This window comes from Myotis nattereri (assembly GCF_964212035.1).
Source record: "Myotis nattereri genome assembly, chromosome: 17".
Classification (NCBI taxonomy): Eukaryota; Metazoa; Chordata; class Mammalia; order Chiroptera; family Vespertilionidae; genus Myotis; species Myotis nattereri.
The window spans coordinates 18,397,788-18,414,455 of record NC_138092.1 but is presented as its reverse complement, the minus strand read 5'-3'; the positions used below and the strand labels follow the sequence as shown (position 1 = coordinate 18,414,455).

Below are 16,668 nucleotides of genomic sequence, written 5' to 3'. Positions count from 1 at the left end.
TTAGACAATTTCAGAGCTGCCATCACAAATTCAGGAGCAAAGGATAAACAGGGAAATAAGTCTTATGGACACTTCCCATTTAAAATACAGTAAGATTCCTCTCTCTAGGGTGAGATACATCCTCAATCAAGTGCCTCAGAGATTCCCCGTTTACACTTGCTTTCCCAGCATCTTCTACTTAATAGTTTCCCATTCAACTCTTAAAAGTATCCAGATTTGATCAATAAATTATACAGTCACCCTACTTACATAATATCACACACAACAAAGAACTCACATGGATTTAAATAGCTAAAAATAAATAAAAAACAAGACTAAAATTTCAGGGGGAAAAATCAAATGACTTCTTTTGAGTAAGAATTAATTTTTTCAGAAAGTACAGATAACATTGGAAGTTCATTACAAAATACAAAGATAGATGCAAAAAAAAAAATACCAAAGAACTATAACCAAATTAAAGTTCATCAAATCCTTATTCTTAAAAGTTTTGAGCCCATGTAACACGAATGAACCCAAAGTTAATATCATTACTCTTTAAAAAGTCCGAAGAATAGACCTGACCGGTTTGGCTCAATGGCTAGAGCATTGGCCTGCGGACTGAAAGATCCCAGGTTTGATTCGAAATATATTCTTTCATCACAAAGATATGCTATTTTTTAAATTTGAAATTTTATTTTCTGATATATGATTATACTTGAATCACTTTAGCATTGTCAAGAGGAGGATTGAGGAGGATTAGATTAATAATGGGGGCAAGTATGGCCCCAAGTGCTATTTGTTATGGGAGAAATTGGCAGTATTGACCCTAGACTAAAAGACAAGGGTTAAACATGATTACAGACATCTACACTTGCAAACATCTTAGGGCAGTTATCTTTAGCTACAATTTCTTTGTTCTTAAAACCTTAGCAATTCTTGCAAAATTATATTGCCCATCTTACGATTTATGTTGCCCCTTCCCCTCTTCTTTGTTTTAATAGGGAAGAGCTGGCTAATTTATCAGGGTAAATTTTCCTACTAACCACCAAGATTTAATATGTGATTACACTAGCTGAGCTATCTTTCTGACTGAAAAAAGCCACTCCTTAGAATCTTTAGCCCTGATGCTTATTTTAATCCTCGGGAGCTCAGACACAAAGCACAGTCACGTTTTAAAAAGCAATCATATACTATGAAGACATGTGTGTCCCAAGACTGAGTTCTTGGCAATAATTTCTCTAACTTCTATTCTCAAATCTAGGACCAAATTATTTCTTTCACTGAACAGCAGCTGTCTCAGTAGTAGCCTTTTAATGCTAAATCTCCTAGTAGTCTCATATGATAAAAGATGTCAATCAATACCCTAGGTAGTAGAGTTTAAGAAAAATGCCTCAATATCAGTTGAAATTTTAGAGACCGATTCTAATGGCGTGAAACTGAACAAGGAGAAGACTAGTGAGTCCAACTTTAAAGGTTTTTGTTTTTCAAAAATAAGTCATCAATGATCTGTCCATAGCTTTCCAATCTGATAACTTTCTTTTTTTACTATTATGTAGAACTGTTTGTTTGCCTTAGTTTGTGACACTGGAATATAAAAAAATCATTATCAGAATTTATATTTTTAAAAATATTTTTTTATTGATTTCGGAGAGGAAGGGAGAGATAGAAACATCAATGATGAGAGAGAATCATCAATCAGCTGCCTCCTGCACGTCCCCCAATGGGGACTGAGCCCGCAACCCTGGCATATGCCCCTGACTGAAATCAAACCCGGGACCTTTCAGTCTGCGGCCAACACTCTATCCACTAAGCCAAACCAGCTAGGGCCATAATTACTTTTTTCTAGTTGTCTTCCACCCCATACTCTCAGTTAAAAAACAAGAGGTTACCTTTGGAAGGGCTTATGGTCCGGATTATGGGAGTAGTCATGGGATCCCATGTAAACCCACAGTCACCTGAACATTTAGCAGGAATTCCATTAACATAGACTTCAACCTTCAAATACATAAACACAGAGATAGAGAATAGAGGTAAAGAGGTTGCAGAAGAATATGCACAGAATTTAGAATGCACGATGAAACTTTGTTTCCTTGTTTCCTTATAAAAATTAGTTTATTCTACTTGGACTTTTTCTGCTTTGACACTTCATTCCTTCATTCATTTATTTAGCAAATATAACTACTCTGTATCAGTTGCAGTTGTAAATGTTAGAATATGGAAATACAACATTGAACAAAACCTATAACATCCTTGCTGTACCAAATTTATAACCCCCTCGAGGTGAGAAAGATAGTTGCATAGGACCATAAAAATAATTATAAAAACTAAATGCATATTATGCTCTGGTTTTAAGTGCCATGAAGGAAAATAAAGATTACTCTAGGAAAAGTCACCTAAACTCCTTATATTCTAATTTTCTCATCATTAAAGTGGTAACATTAAAGATCACTACACAAAGTTTCTGCAAAGATTAAATGAAAGCATATATTTTCAAATTCTAACAGGCAGTACTAGAGCTTAGAAATCCATTCTTTTATTATAAGGAAGATAACTTTCCGAAAGGTCATAAAATAATATTATTATGTTGACCAACTGTTAACACTAATATTCACATGAAAATAAAGATGTTATCTCTCCTGTTTACCAGGCCTTTACTGTATTACAAACTAGCTATACATTTAAAATTATAAATGTACTGAACGCCATGAAGAAAATTTCAAAAATACCTGTGGCTGTTGGCTGGGTGTACGAAGTAGGTCTCCAAGTATGCGTTTTCTGAATAAACCACCTTCCTTTACCTTCGTAACTGTCATATTAGCCATTTCTCCAATAATGTTGGAATCATTAACCTATTTTTAGACAAAATTATTTTACTAGAAAGCTCTAATGAAAACACTAATTTTTCTTTTTAAATTTTAACATGGTTGAAAGTGAATAAAAGATAAGGGATGAAAAAAAAAACATTCAAAAACATTTCAGTCACATTTCTTGGAAAAGGAGCATAATCTACCCAAGGAAAAAAATGCTAAAAAAAATTGCACTATCAAATATTATATCAATTATAACTTGAATGAAATGACTGTTAGCTTGAATTTTAGAATAAAATATGTCAAATGAAAATAGTTTACTAAATTTTATTTTCTCAAAATGTTCTATGCCACTTTGACAGGTGGTGTTTTAATAACTAAAAATTTAGTCCTCTTCCCACCCGAGGGCCAGCTTTTCCACTTCTAACATTTTTCATCTCTGACTATCCTGGTTTGTTATCCACTCATGGAATTTTATGTCCTGCCAATGATAAATGTAAAACCAAATCAAAATGTACAACTTGCAAAACCCTCTGCCAATAGGGTAGCCTTGGGAAGTGCACACGGGCTAGCAATTGGATCAGCGTCTCCACGCTGAGAGCTTATGAAGTTGAAAAAGGTCATGTGTGAGCCAAAATGATGACTAAGCAGAGGAGAGAGGGCAGGAAAGAGAGAAGGCAGTAGATGCACGCACATCAGCAGAGATCTCCAAGCACCAGGGCTGTCTCAGTTGCAGAATTTTCTAATTCTACTTCCAGGCCATGTGTGTGTTTTCTAAATACCCTCCACATCTTTATGACATCCAGACAGCCTACGTACGGTACACTGTACTCTGTATTTATATACCTTTTTGTTTGTTTGTTTGTTCCCTTTTCCTCTCAATCTCCTCTTTTTCTTTTTTTCCAAATGGTTTCATAAGCAGAGCTCTATTTTTTCCACCTTATGTCAAGGACACATGTGGGTCTACATATGACTGCATAGTATGGAGGGCGTGTCACTTTAACAACCGCTCTTCTATTAATTGGGATTTAGGTTTCTAGGTTTTCATTATTATAAATAATGCTGCAGCAACCAGCTTTGTGCCTATACATTTAATATTTGCATCCTTATTTCAGTGGACTAGAGTTATAGAGCAAAGAGTGCTGAATCATAAGATATCGATAAGTCTGATAACTACTAAATATCCTCCAAAAAAGTTGTGCTAATTTCCTTTCTTACCAATGGAGCATAGGGAGACTGTTTCCTCACATTCTCATCCTCATAGAAAGCATCATCTTGTTAATGTTTGACAATCTGAGTCCAGAGTCTCTTCTAGACTTCTCTCCTTCACCTACTTGGCCTGACTTCCCTCCCCTGCCCCCTTCCACACTCTGCTCACAGGTAAGCAGATGAGAGTGTAAGCTGTGACTACCTCATGAAGATGAAAAGTCATCTTTAAAGCCGCAAAAGTGCCCAAGGCCCCCGAACACCGCTCTCATGCATCGTGGCAGAACCATGGACAGTGAGGCTGGTTATTCTTGCCCCACCCTCCTAATGTACAGACTTAGTTCTGAGACTGGCCCTGCCTCGGCTCCTCCCACACATTCCTGGCCTTTTCCCAGAAGGGATAGGGACTAACGTATGGACAACTATTCTCCGTGGCAGATAATATCTGGTCAACTTAATTTTGAACAACCTTCTCCTCAACTTCCTTTCTTTCATGTTTAGTCTATAGTTAGCATTTTCAAAAAATAAACACAGTCGGCAATTGTTTCAGACTGTGGCAGGGTGCCAATGAGCATGCATCACACAGAAGAAAACAGAAACCAAGCCATCAAGGGCACCTGTAGCAGCGCCTGCTTCCCACATGCGCTTCTCCACTTGATGTTCCATGAGTATCCAGCACAGGTTCCCTCGCGTGTAACGGAGACTCGCCCCACTCCTTCCAGGCTCTGGAGAGCAAACTGCAGATCTGCGGCCGACACCGCCGCGGGGAGGCCTGCACGCACAGAGGGAGTCAGAGTCACGACCCTAGCCCATCCTGAGAACGCATGAAATGTATCGCTCGGAAACCAACTGTCCTCCTCCAAGATAGTAAAAATGAATTTGCATCCTACTGATGTCAAGAATTTACATATTTCTTGGAAACAAAAATTACATGAGTAATGTATCTCATTATAGGCTTGGTCTAAATACTTTTCTTTTTAATATCAATGTATTTTATAGGCAACATATAAGCCATGGATATAAAAGAGAAATAAACTTTTTTAAAAAAAATCATCACTGGGGATATGTTTTTTTAAGAAATTGATTTTTAGAGAGAGAGGGAGAGAAAGAGAGAGAAAGAGAAACATTGGTCAGTTGCCTCCCGTAAGAGTCCCAATGAGGGATCCAACCTGCAACCCGGTCAGGTTTGTGTCCTGACCGGGAATGGAACCCAAAACTTTTTGGTGTATGGGATGATGCTCCAACCAATGAAGCCACTCAGCCAGGGCAAAGGAGAAACAAACTTTTAAGAATATGGTATGACCTGGTATATCTGGTGAAGCAATGAATAAAATATGAGAATGTTTCCTCCCCACCTTTGGCTTGTTTCATGGGGAGAAAATATTTGCAAAACACATATATAATAAAGATCCATATCAAAAATATACAAAGAGCTCTTAAAAACTAAAAATAAGAAAAGAAACAACCTAATTTTAAAGTAGACAAAATATGTGCAGACACCCTACCTAACGATATATTAGATAAAAAATAAACATATGAAAAGATACTTAATATCATGTCCTTAAAGAATTGCAAATTAACAGTACTAAGATACCACTACACACCTATTAGAAGGGCTAAAATAAATAAAATAAAATAACTGACAGTACCAAATATAACAGGATTGCTGTTACATGTAGGTCCACATGTAACAGCAATACTCATTCATGGCTGGTGTAAATGCCAAACGGTACAGTGACTTTGGAAGACAATTCGGCAGTTCCTTATAAACATAATCTTACCATATGATCCAGCAATTGCATACCTAGGTATTTAACCAATTGTGCTGGAAATATGTCCAAACCAAAGCCTTCACGTGAATGTTTATGGCAGTTTTTACTCATAACTGCTCCAAACTGAAAACAATCAGTAGGCACTTCAACAGGTGAATGGATAAGCTGGTACATCCACACAGTGGATATTATTCAGAGATAAAAGGAAATGAGCCATCAAACCATAAAAAAATGAATATTGCTAAATGAAAAAAATTAAATTACAATCTGGAAAAGGCAAAACCACAGGCAGTGAAAAGATCAGTGTTTGTCAAAATTTCAAGGGAAGTGGGGAAAAATTAATAGGTAAAGCACAGAGGACTTTTAGGGTGGTAAAACTATTCTGTATGGTTCTGTAATGGTGGATTTGTCAAACCTATGAAACTTTACAACATGAAGAATAAACCTCATGCATGCAAATTTTAAAAAAATGTGAAAATGTAATTTGTTCTGGATCATTTACCTTTACCTTAATAAATTATGTAAATTACACAGAGAAATGACATTAGAAAGAAGTACACTAAAATGTGTATTATGTTTGCAAAGAGCAGCACTGTCTAACTGACACATAGACCACTGTCCTGGACTTTTTTATATACCTTTGAGAATATGTCCATAAGCTTGAATGTCAAAGCTGCCACTGAGAGGTGCAGACGCTGCTTGAATTCTTTGAATACGGATCCTTGACTCCCCTGGCCAATTGTTTCCTCTGTAAACAGACTCATTCTCTGTCTCATTGATGATTACCTAATTTCCAAAATAAATATTGATATGATGATTAAACACGACAATGGCGAAGATGATTTCTATTTCACCATGGTGCAATCCCATGACACGACATAAATGAGTCTCACGTATTCAGGATTCTTCAAGACATTAAGGAGAGTCACATAAATCAACACAGACCATACCTAAAGAGCTGCAATAATGAGGCCTAAGTCAACTCAGTCATCTGCGCAGCCATCAGCTGGAACCACAGTAATTCCTCATTAATTCAGAGTGTACCCTCCATCACTCAAGGAACAAATATTTATTGAGCAGGGATTCTATTCAAGATACAGTGCTAATCACTGTGGGGAGGCAAAGAAACATGAGTGTGGCCTTGGCTATCGAAAGCCTAAAAACCTTTTTGGATAAATGCATACGGTGACTTGAAAACTTAACTAAAAATATGAGAAAGTGAATGATCAGTACAGTGAATGATTCAGACTTGGGAAATATCTGAGTAGTGTTGAGTGCCAATCAAGTAACACATGTTATAAAAATTCATAAATTGTAACTCCAATCATGAAAATGATATCCTCTTGCTTCTGATCCCTCACAGTGATGTGTTACTCTTGTGGAATTTAAAACTATTAGCCCCAATGCCCACAGAGATGATTAAATATGTGTCACAAGACCTATGCAAGAATGTTCCTAGCAAGTTTATTCACAATAGCTCCAGACTAGAAATAATGCAGAAGTCTATCAATAGGATAAATAAATTGTGGTATATTCACACCATGGAATACAGTAAAGCAATAAAGAAGAATGAAATTGAGCTACATGCAACACATGAATTTCACTGTATCAAATAAAAGCAGCTAGATGCAAAAGAGTGCATACTCATTGATATGATAAAAATAAGCAAAACTAATTAATGGTGACAAAAGTCAAAACAGGGTTATCTAGGGGTGAAAAGTAAGTGATCCAATGACAAGAAGAAGGCACAAGGGAGTGTCTTGGGAGCTAATGACTTCTTTATCTTGATCTGAGTAGTGATTACATGAGAGCATTTACTTTGTAAAATTCATGGAGTACAGCGAAGTTTCAGGATATAGAATCGACACACAAACACCAATCACATATCTCTATACAAATAACAAGCGTGTGGAGATCAAAATTAACAACCCAAGGCCATTTACTAATGCTTCAAAGAAAATGGAATACGTGCAAATCTAATAAAACATGTACTGGGTCTGACCTGAAAATTGCAAAATGATGATGAAAGTAATCAAAGAAGACCTAGATATGCTTATAAAAGAAAACAAGAAAGACCTAAAAAAATGGAGAGACACACTGTCTTCATGAATTGCAAGACTCAACATAATAAAGGTGTTAATACTTTCTAGAAAAGTCTAGGTTTAGTGCGATTCTTATCAAAATACCAGCTAGATTTTTGTAGACATAAACAAGCTTATTCCAAATTTTATATGAAAAGACACAGGACCTTGGATAGCTTAAAACAAGTTTTTACTAAAAGAATAAAGCGAGAGGAGTCACTATACCCAATGTTAAGACACATCTAGCTACAGTTGTCAAGAGGCTGATGTTGGTATTGGTAGAAAGATCACATGGAGCAAAGGAATATAACAGAGAATCCAGAAATATACTCGCACAAATATACCCAACTGATTTTTGACCAAAGGGCAAAAGTAATTTAATGGAGGAAGGATAGCCTTTTCAATAAATGGTGTTGGAGCCACAGGCAAACAAATGAACCTCCGCCCTATTAAAAGATATTCAATCTGTATATCCGCTATTTGTAAAGATTAAAGAGAAAGTTTACTAGATCAAAGCTAATGCTTCAGAAATAGAAAAGAAATAGTAACTTGTAAAATTCTAGGCTTACCTGCCCAAAACTGACAGCCATCATGGGTATATTGTAACTGCAGTTATATGAAGTCATGGTGACAGAATACTGGCTCGTCATACTTGACCCATGGCTTTTGGTCTGATTCACCTGAAAGTGCTTTAGAAAGATCCCTTTGTTTGCTAATGCTGGGAGTCTTCTCTTTGGCATTTCTAAAGAACATAAAGTAAATGGGAAGTAAAATTGCATAGCTTCTGCTGCTGAAGAGAAAACCACCACGCAATAATATCCACATGTCACGGAATAAGCTGTTTAAAATCAAATTGTAGAAAAAGGCAAATAGCTTGTGGTGCTCAGTAAACTTTCACTCCTGGAATATAAAGCTTTACTAGTAAGTCTTCTGACCTATGAGCCTTACCAGATAAAACAAACAAACAAACAAAAAAGTTTTAAATTGTTACTAAAAAGCCACCACGCCCCGGGGTCCATGTAGCCTTCTGTGGGCCAGTTAGCTCGGCTCTGTTCCAGGTGCCACTCAATGGGACATGTGCCCCATGAGGGCAGGACCAGGATTGTCTTGTTCACTGTTCTTTCTTTAGTGCCCAACACAGTGCCTGCCACACAGTAGGTACGAAATAAACTCTAACAAACTACAACATCGATCCCTAGTACAAAGCAGCTATGGTATACATGTGTTCCACCAATTATAATGTAGATTTAATTACAGCAATTTCAAAAGGAGCGACTCTAAAGCAGTAACATTTCATTTTTTACCAATTGACTCATGCTCCTGCACTTGAAAACAGTCCCCGAAACATTCCAAAACTCCGAAAAACGGTTTAAGGTAATTGTTTGGAGTTAGTTTGATTTTTTTTAAAAAAATCACAGCTTAACTTTAATTATTTTATTATCACAGCATATATATCTACTAACATGATTAGAAAAACAATATTAAGACTTTCAGAAATAAAGTTTTCACTTATCACATCATTAATTATAGCATCAAGTCCATGAAAAGACTCAGCTCAATCCTACTAAACAGATGTCAATATCAACATCAATAATGCCAATATTAGTCTTTTAGGAATAGAGCCCTTTCTTGGTAGTTTATTTCTCAAAAATCAAACAAAAAATGAAAATGTCACAGTTTATATATCTGTAAACAGAATCTAGGACTATAAAACAAAGTTTTTACTATAATGACAGCTTACATTATTATCCTTAGAGTAATCTTCTGGCCCTATTTATTTAAAAAATAATTTAAATAATATTATTTTGATAAAATAACTCATAAATATTTAGAGATTAATGTTTTTATCTAAACTTCCGAATATAATAATTTCCATGGTAAGAGTTTACTACACGATAGATTTAGATAGTTTAAGTAGATATGAAGTAACACAACGTACCATCCCAGATTGAAATTGTAGGTGTCTGTCCAATGTATACTATATCCACATAAAAGGACTGTGATTCTGATGCTTTCTGCACACTAATCCTCTGGAGAGAAAAATTAGTCCCAGTGTATTTGGTTTGTATGAGGTCCAGAAGGTCTATGCACGTGTATGTCCAGCTGAAATATGGTTCATTAATTAGGTATACTGACCAGTTGTAAGGCTTAATGTAAACAAATACATGATAAAAAGCATTAAAATCTTAAAGAGTAAAAGGTGGTTGTTTTTTTTCTCTCACAAGAAGACATCAAGCATACTTCATTAGCATGGAAAAGCAACAGAAACTTACTTAACAAGGGACAGCAGACAGAAACTTACATTGCAGTAAAAGATTTAATGTTGCATCCAAATATATTTCTTTTACTTATAGCCTTGGCAGTAGCCACAGCAATGTAAAATATTCTGTAGCAACAGATAAGGGAACTACGGAGCATGCGGTTTGGTGTAAACACACAGAACATGACACTAGAATGAAGGAGGCTGGAAGGAAGGGGTAAAATGGGGGGAAATGGGAGACATCTGTAATGCTATCAACAATAAAATATACATTTTTAAAAAATAAAAAGTAAATAAATAGGTGGTGCTCTAAATTAAAAAAAAATGAAGTAAACTATTTTAGTAGAAAATGCCAGAGACAGAAAAGTAAACTCAGTCCAATATTAAGAAGCAAAACTAGATCTTGATCCTACTTTCAAAGAGCTCACTGCAGTTGCATTGTCTACTGTTCTAAGTGACAAAAAAAAAAAAAGTGCTGAGCTATTTATAGTCAGTACCTTCCAAGTGTAATTTAGATTCAGATTTTCTATTAAATACTAACTGCATTAAAATCTCATAAATTGCAATTAAGCAATTCTGCTATGAGAGTTTACAAGAAAGAGATAAATGCTGCCATCCAAATAACTAAGCATAGTTTAATAGATATCTTTATATCAGCTGCTACTGTAGTTATTAACTGTCTATTTGTTTGGGCATTCTCTATTCTCATTTCCTTCATGGTTTGCCAATTCATCGTGGGATCCACCTGTGGTGCATCAAAGCTCAGAACTACATCAGATTTAGAAAATTATAAGCAGAACTACATGAAGTCCTTTAAATTAATAAAAGTACTTAGGTCCTCTAAGTAGAATTCTACAAATTCTATGATTTCAAAGTTTGAAAAACTACCTAGAAAATTTGGTATACTTAAAGTTTACCATTGTTTCATTATTTAAAGGGTCATGGGTGATGGTGCCACTTGACCAATTTTTATTTTCATAATCAACAGATTTAATTTTGGCACAACATTTCTGTTAGAAAGAGCCTATAGAAGACAAGAAAATTGCAGTTAGACCCAAAAATAATAAACAAACAAATAAGAAATGGGCTTATCTTCATAGTTTATACACTGTAGTATCGTTTAAGTTTCCAAATTCATAATGTAACTTACTTGTTTCCATAAGCAAAACTATATGTAAATTGTACATCAGTGCTTCTAGTAATCTTGCTTTTGTCTTGGTATTGAAATTTTAGACCAATATAATTTGCCAGGAATCCTTTGTATGCTAAACATAACTACATAGAAAATAAGAGTTAATATAAGTAAAAATATCTTATCATTAAATTGTTTTGTAGCAATTCAAATTAAGTCAATCCAATCCAATAAATATATATTGAGCATTTTCTATAAAAATTTATCAGAAGGAAAAATTAATTTCAGCCAATTAGGTGCAGAAGAATTGGGGAAGATTTTCAGAAGAGGAAATGAAGTTAAAATGACCTTACAATTAATGAATAATTCTTTATATATATCTTTAAATATGGTTTCCTTAAAAAAAAGAAAAGGAACTAATCATGCCTTATAGTCGCCGAGCTACATAAGAATTAGGTCCCGCTCTAACTGAACTCTTCAGTGAATTTAAAAGACAGAAGGGAGAGAAACATTTGGATGGATTGAAGTGTGAATGCAACTGAGCATTTAGAGATGAAGTTGTCACTGCAAAACAGTGATTAAATACCACTTTTAATGGTCTACAAAACCTTAAAAATGCCTAATATATTTAGAACTGCCAACTTCATAACATGTGCTACAATTTGAGAATTTTGAAACAAGGGAAAGGGTAAATCTATAATTGCTAGACTTTAATACCGATCCTAAAAATGCCATTTCTTCTCAGAATCTTCTTTTACTTTTCCCCAATTAGATTCCCGAGATCACTCTATGATGCCTATCCATTTTTGTTTCTTCTTAATTAATGAAGGAATATTGAAAATAACATATATCTATTTGTTTTAGTATTGAAATGAGTGCAAATAATTTTTAAAAAATATGAGATAAAGAAGAGTACGTGTGCGTGGTACTGCATATTACTTTAATTTCTTGTTTTGAGAATCACAAGAAGAGGAAACCACAAGCGCCCAGAGAGTGAACCACAGAGCCTGTCCAATGTGACATGATTTCACATGACAAGCACTTTTCCTTGTCTTAAAATTTCATGAAATTTTATTACCAAGGGATTTTACAAATTTAATTAGCATCTCATTTTGTTGAGCTTACCTGATTATAAGGAAATAATGAAATGTCTCCATATGGTAGTCTGTTTGGTTTAACATCTGCTGAGTCGAAAAGAACAGCTGGGTTTTTCAGGGAATAACGACCACAGTAAGCATCAGTTTCAGCTGTCTTCTGCCCTCTATTAATGTGATCCTGCAGAAACAATAATATTTCAAATGAAAATATGATTGATTGTCCTGCTTTGTTCCCCAGCATCTCCACCCAAGTCCTTCAAGTTCTGACTCAGATCCCATTGCTTCCCAAATTACTGTAACTTGAAATGTTCTCTCTTTGAAATTCTAAAGCCCTCACCCTATGTCGCTCATCTGGACCCATAATCACATAATCACATAATCCCTTATAACTATATTTCCCAAATCCTATCTCTCCCCCATATTATGAACTCCTTAATGATATTTAATCCTTCCTTCCACAAATGTTTATTTGGTGTTCACTGTGGGCCAGGTCTTTGTTTGTTTATGAATTTGTTTTTTGTTTAATCTTTGGGGTTCCAGTGGGGAACACTATCCCTAAACACAGAAGCTTATAACACAGCGGTTCTCAACCTGTGGGTCGCGACCCCTTTTGGGGTCGAACAACCCTTTCACAGGGGTCGCCTAAGACCATCGGAAAACACATATATAATTACATATTGTTTTTGTGATTAATCACTATGCTTTAATTATGTTCAATTTGTAACAATGAAATTGGGGGTCATCACAACATGAGGAACTGTATTAAAGGGTCGCGGCATTAGGAAGGTTGAGAACCACTGCATAACAGTTTGTAAGAAGGAACCAAGGATTATAAAACCAAGGCTGGAGGGAGGCCTCTAACTCACATAAAAGCATCAAGAAAAATGACAGAGAAAGTGGCACATGAGGTGTCTTTAAAGATAAAAAGGAGGTATTTAAAAGGAAAAGGGGCCAAGGAGCTTCAGAAAAGGGTAAAATACATGCAGAGAAGCAGGGGTGTTACAAAGCAGTGCTGTGAAATTCAAATTGTCAAGGTAGGGTAGAGCAAAGAATGTGTGTTGTGATGAATGAAAGATGAAGGAAGGAAGTGTAATGTTAATTATTTGTGTAATTCCCATGGCTGCAAGTACTGCATCCAGGATAGGAGAACCCAAATAGACGTAGACTTGTTAAATTCAGTTGAAAACGTAGCCCATTGAGTGGATTTTCTCTTTTATTTTTTCCAGTAATAAATCTCTTCATATAGGCATTGCCTGCTATATATTTTAGTGACTCACTTATTTCGAGGGTATTGTTCTGAACTGAATAACTAGCATATTTCTTATGATAATATTTGAAAGTGGTGACTATCAGGCTTCCTCATGTCTTGAAAATAAGAATTGGCCAAGTAGTGTATTTAAAATTTTTTTACTGTGTCTCAAAGAAAAATCTTTACATCTCACCAAGACATAAGCAATCACTAGGCATTGTACTAATAGAGCAGAGAGTGATGTGCTATGCAAGGGAAGTGATGTGCTCTGCAATGATGCCCTGCTACAAACTATATCCTCTGAAGCCAATGAGGAAAAGGGATATACTCTGCATCCAAGTGAAGGAAACAATCAAAAACTCGATCTTATATTTGCCTACATCCTATTGTTCAAGAAAATTCATGGGCAGTGGAAATACTGCTTTCACAAATGAATTGTTTTATAATGCAAAGAGATGTTAGGACAGACCTTACCATAACATTACGTTTGTAATTTGACTTTGGGTGATAGGGAATTAATGCTAGTTCAAAAAAGAAATGACAAAATCCCAGACATTTACATGAATTCTTATTTGGTCACTTTCACAATTCATTCAACATTCCGTACCATGTTAAAATCAGTTTCGTAATCTCTGAAGTATTTCACAACAAATCCTTCTTCAAAATCTGCCATTTGCGGTGGACACTTAGCACTAACCATCTCTTCCACTGCTGCCTGAAACTAAATTAACAACAGGAACTTTAGTAACTTCTTTTTCATGAAGAGTTAGAACATTAGTAATACTACTGCTAATTCTACTAATTAGTTACAACATATTCATATAATTCGCATATTTTAGTAATAATTACGAGATCATTAACTTAATAATTAATATGTGATCATTTCAGTGTCCTATGTCTTTTTCAAGAGTTCTAATTTAGAATGGCAATAGCCACATCTAATTGGCTAATATTAGCTTACTTGGTTATTACTGAGGTAGACATATTTGTCCAATAGTTTTTAAAAAGACAACAATGAGGCAAACCTAAATAAATTAGCACCCAATTTAACAGACTCCAAATGAATAGTTTTCCCAAATTAACTCAAAATTGACTAGGGGGGAAAAAACTGTATAATCTAATGCACTGTTTTTCAAAAGAAGAGATATAGATACTGAAAGCCTGTAATTAAGACTATGTAAAAAAGAATAAATAATTCTGAATATACAGGAATCAGTTCACATTCATGAGGTCTCCTGTAATTTCCACATTGTTTCTTTGGCAATGCATAGATATAAACGATGTTCAAAACTAAGGACTTGGGATGACAGGCAATCTTTAATCTTCAAACAAATATTAACTCATTGTACAAATTTAAACTCATTGTACAGGTAATTGTCAAAATTCAGTAACTCACAATAAACATCCTCTCTTCACGAACAGTTGCCCATATGGAGATACGTTGGATTCTGTTGGCATAGATCTAAGAAATGCCCTTTTGTTCCCTATCTTTGTGATATTTCCTCCCTTCTCTGCTCACTATTGGTGGCCTCCAATCCATCATGCCAAGTAGGAGAGTGTATTTCTAGTTCTTAAAGCGTGGTTGTTTTTTAATAGAAAGGTGATGCCTAAATGGTTTTATGTTTAAAATATTAACACAGAGCATACTTCAGCTTCTGCTGACCATGGGGTAAGAGGCTTAGAAGTGACTCCATCCCAATTCAGTGTGAATGTGTCCAAACTGGGTTTTCCTTTGGTTTGTTCTGTAATATCCACTGTGACATTATATCCTTCAAATACTTCATAACCGAGCAGATCAAAGTCTCCTGCAATAAAGTACCAAACAGAATTTTCAGAAGTTAATTTAAAAAATATCAATACAGCCCAGCTGGTGTTGCTCAGTGGTTGAGTATCGACCCATGAACCAGGAGATCATGGTTCGATTCCCAGGCGAACATGCCTAGGTGGCAGGCTCAATCCTTAGTAGGGGACCTGCAGGAGGCAGCCGATCAATGATTCTCTCCCATCATTGATGTTTCTACCTCTTGATCCTTCTCCCTTCCTCTCTGAAATCAATGAAAATATATATTTTAAAAAAATATCAATAGTAGAACTCAAACTTTTAAAGATTGGTTTTATTTGGAGTTCCAGTATCACAAAATAAAAATGAACAAGGAAGATGCAGGTCCTTCAGTCTGATCTATAAGTAAGTTCCTGGGAGAACAAGGATAACCATATGTTTGTGTCTATAGTGTTCTGACAGTCTAACTTTGCGGGAAGTTTTAGAACTTCAATTCCGGTTAAATGAAATTCTTCAACCTCCATCCAACAACCAAATTAACAATTTCATAAAATGAGACAAATGTTGAAGTAACATTTTACTTACATGAATCGGGAAATAATGATTGCCTGAAGAAAAGTAAACTCACACATATTCAGGGGCCTATTTCCTGAGCTAGATATCCCAAACCCAAATTTGTTGCTAGAATTGGTTGTAAGACTCGAAAATATGGAAGATTAATAAGTTAACAGCTATTACTTGAAAGAAAAAGCATAGAGAGAGCAAATAATTTTGGAAAATATTGCATTAAACATAGGTGAACTAGTGTTTTGTTTGTTTCTCACTGCAAGATTCCTCAGGGATTTTAATATTTTTATAAATTCTGTCAATCTTCAAGGAGAAGCCATGGTAAACAGTGTTTCCCACCTGGATTTGACCACAGAATTCTTTCATCCTGCAAGATCTGGCCAGACCTGTATCTCCTAAGCAAATTTAAACTTACATTTCATTTCCAGAATTAGTATCTTCACTGATGTTTTGCTAAGTTATAAAAGGCTATTATACTGATAACGTGTTTGTAGAATAGATAGTGTATTTCTCATGCATTAGAGTTGTACATTCCTTGAAATACAATAGGAATTTCAATTACAGTAGGAAACAATTAACCATTTAATTTCTATTGTTTCTAAAATTGATCAAGGCTGTGAATCCAATTTTTTCCCTCTGTCATTTTGTGTCGCTTTTACCTTTTTCAGTGGAGTTGCACAGGATATAAATTTGTTTCCTAGAAAAAAACTTTAGAGACCTGCAAAATGAAATACATGC

The 16,668-nt window shown here is 35.3% G+C and overlaps 1 protein-coding gene across 1 annotated transcript in view; it reads right to left on the bottom strand.

The window, feature by feature from the left end:
- PKHD1L1 (PKHD1 like 1) overlaps positions 1–16,668 on the bottom strand; it is a 126,087-nt gene that overhangs the window by 75,251 nt on the left and 34,168 nt on the right. The window contains exons 18-27 of the mRNA XM_081111550.1: positions 15,231–15,388; positions 14,191–14,304; positions 12,363–12,512; positions 11,256–11,380; positions 9,785–9,948; positions 8,415–8,587; positions 6,403–6,550; positions 4,610–4,764; positions 2,706–2,828; positions 1,869–1,974 (exon numbers count right to left, since the gene is read on the bottom strand). Coding sequence (XP_080967676.1) covers positions 1,869–1,974; positions 2,706–2,828; positions 4,610–4,764; positions 6,403–6,550; positions 8,415–8,587; positions 9,785–9,948; positions 11,256–11,380; positions 12,363–12,512; positions 14,191–14,304; positions 15,231–15,388 — 1,416 coding nt within the window. The remainder of the gene's footprint in view (positions 1–1,868; positions 1,975–2,705; positions 2,829–4,609; positions 4,765–6,402; positions 6,551–8,414; positions 8,588–9,784; positions 9,949–11,255; positions 11,381–12,362; positions 12,513–14,190; positions 14,305–15,230; positions 15,389–16,668) is intronic.